This window comes from Geospiza fortis, unplaced genomic scaffold (assembly GCF_000277835.1).
Source record: "Geospiza fortis unplaced genomic scaffold, GeoFor_1.0 scaffold777, whole genome shotgun sequence".
Lineage (NCBI taxonomy): Eukaryota > Metazoa > Chordata > Aves > Passeriformes > Thraupidae > Geospiza > Geospiza fortis.
The window spans coordinates 158,749-159,985 of record NW_005054689.1 but is presented as its reverse complement, the minus strand read 5'-3'; the positions used below and the strand labels follow the sequence as shown (position 1 = coordinate 159,985).

Here is a 1,237-nt window from a genome sequence, read left to right as displayed (position 1 = left end):
CCCAGGGAACCCTGGGCAGCGGCAGATGGGCACTGCCAGCGGGTCCGCGAGGTGGTCCTTCCTGCCCCGCTGTTCTGCCCTGTGAGGCGCTTCTGGAGCGCTGTGCCCAGCTCTGGGTTGTGCAGCAGAGCAGAGACACGGAGCTCCCGTAGCGGGTCAAAGTTAAGGGGTCTGCAGCATGTCCGTTATGAGAAAAAGTTGAGGAGACTGCTGAGAGAGGGAAATCATTCCTGTGTATAAATATCCACGGGAGGGGTCAGGATGGACCCAGGACCTGCCCAGCTGTGGGACAGAGGAGCAGGCAGGAGCTGATCACGGGAGGTTCCACATTGTGTATGTGAAAGAACTTTGTGGGTGACCAAGCACTGGAAGAGATCAGCCAGAGAGGCTGGGGGTCTCCCCACACCCCCAGTTTTCCTGGTCACTGTAATATCCCGTGCCCTCCTCCCAGCCCCGTGAGTGACCTGTCTTTGTCCCCTGCAGCATGTCCAAGATCCTGAAGTGTGCAGGGAATGAGGACATCATCACCCTGCGGGCCGAGGACAACGCCGACACCCTGGCCCTGGTGTTCGAGGCACCCAGTGAGTGGGATTTGGGAAATCTTCTGGTGCTGGGGTGTGTCCAGGCAGCTTCAGGAGCCACAGGGATGCAGGAGGGAGGGAAATGGCAGTGGGTCCTGCAGGGGTGGGAGGGGCATATCTGATTCTTGGAACAGTCTGGAAATTGAAACTTGATCATGTTATAAAATATTAAATATTATAAATAATTTTTTTTTGTGGGAGAAAGGCTCTTTCAGGCTGCACACAGATGGGTTTGGCTGTACCCTTAGAGCCTGTAAAAAGCTTTTAGGGTGTCCCCAGAGCTCCAGCTCCCAGGGAACAAAGGGAAATCTTACTGCCATTATTGAGGTGGTTGTACGTGGAGGGAGTGGGGAGTGGCAGCAGTGCTGTTGGTGTTTGTCACTGCCATTTGGTGTCACTGAGCTTTGCTTCCCCAGACCAGGAGAAGGTTTCTGATTACGAGATGAAGCTGATGGATCTCGACGTGGAGCAGCTGGGAATCCCAGTAAGTAACAGCTTGGGTGACTGGTGGCACTGGTGTGGAACTGGGTTCACACCAGATCCTGGAACACAACGGCCTTGGGAGCTGCACAGGCCTGGGGCTGCCAGGGTGGCACTGTGGGTGTCACTGGGAGTGCCTGAAGGATGGCAGGGTGGCACTGGGAGTGCCCAAGGGG

The 1,237-nt window shown here is 55.9% G+C and overlaps 1 protein-coding gene across 1 annotated transcript in view; it reads left to right on the top strand.

Moving 5' to 3' along the window:
- The first annotated feature begins 457 nt into the window (after positions 1–457).
- Positions 458–1,237, top strand: part of PCNA (proliferating cell nuclear antigen) — a 2,076-nt gene continuing 1,296 nt past the window's right edge. The window contains exons 1-2 of the mRNA XM_005430841.2: positions 458–581; positions 998–1,065. Of these exons, the coding sequence (XP_005430898.1) occupies positions 485–581; positions 998–1,065 (165 nt within the window). The 5' untranslated portion in view covers positions 458–484. The remainder of the gene's footprint in view (positions 582–997; positions 1,066–1,237) is intronic.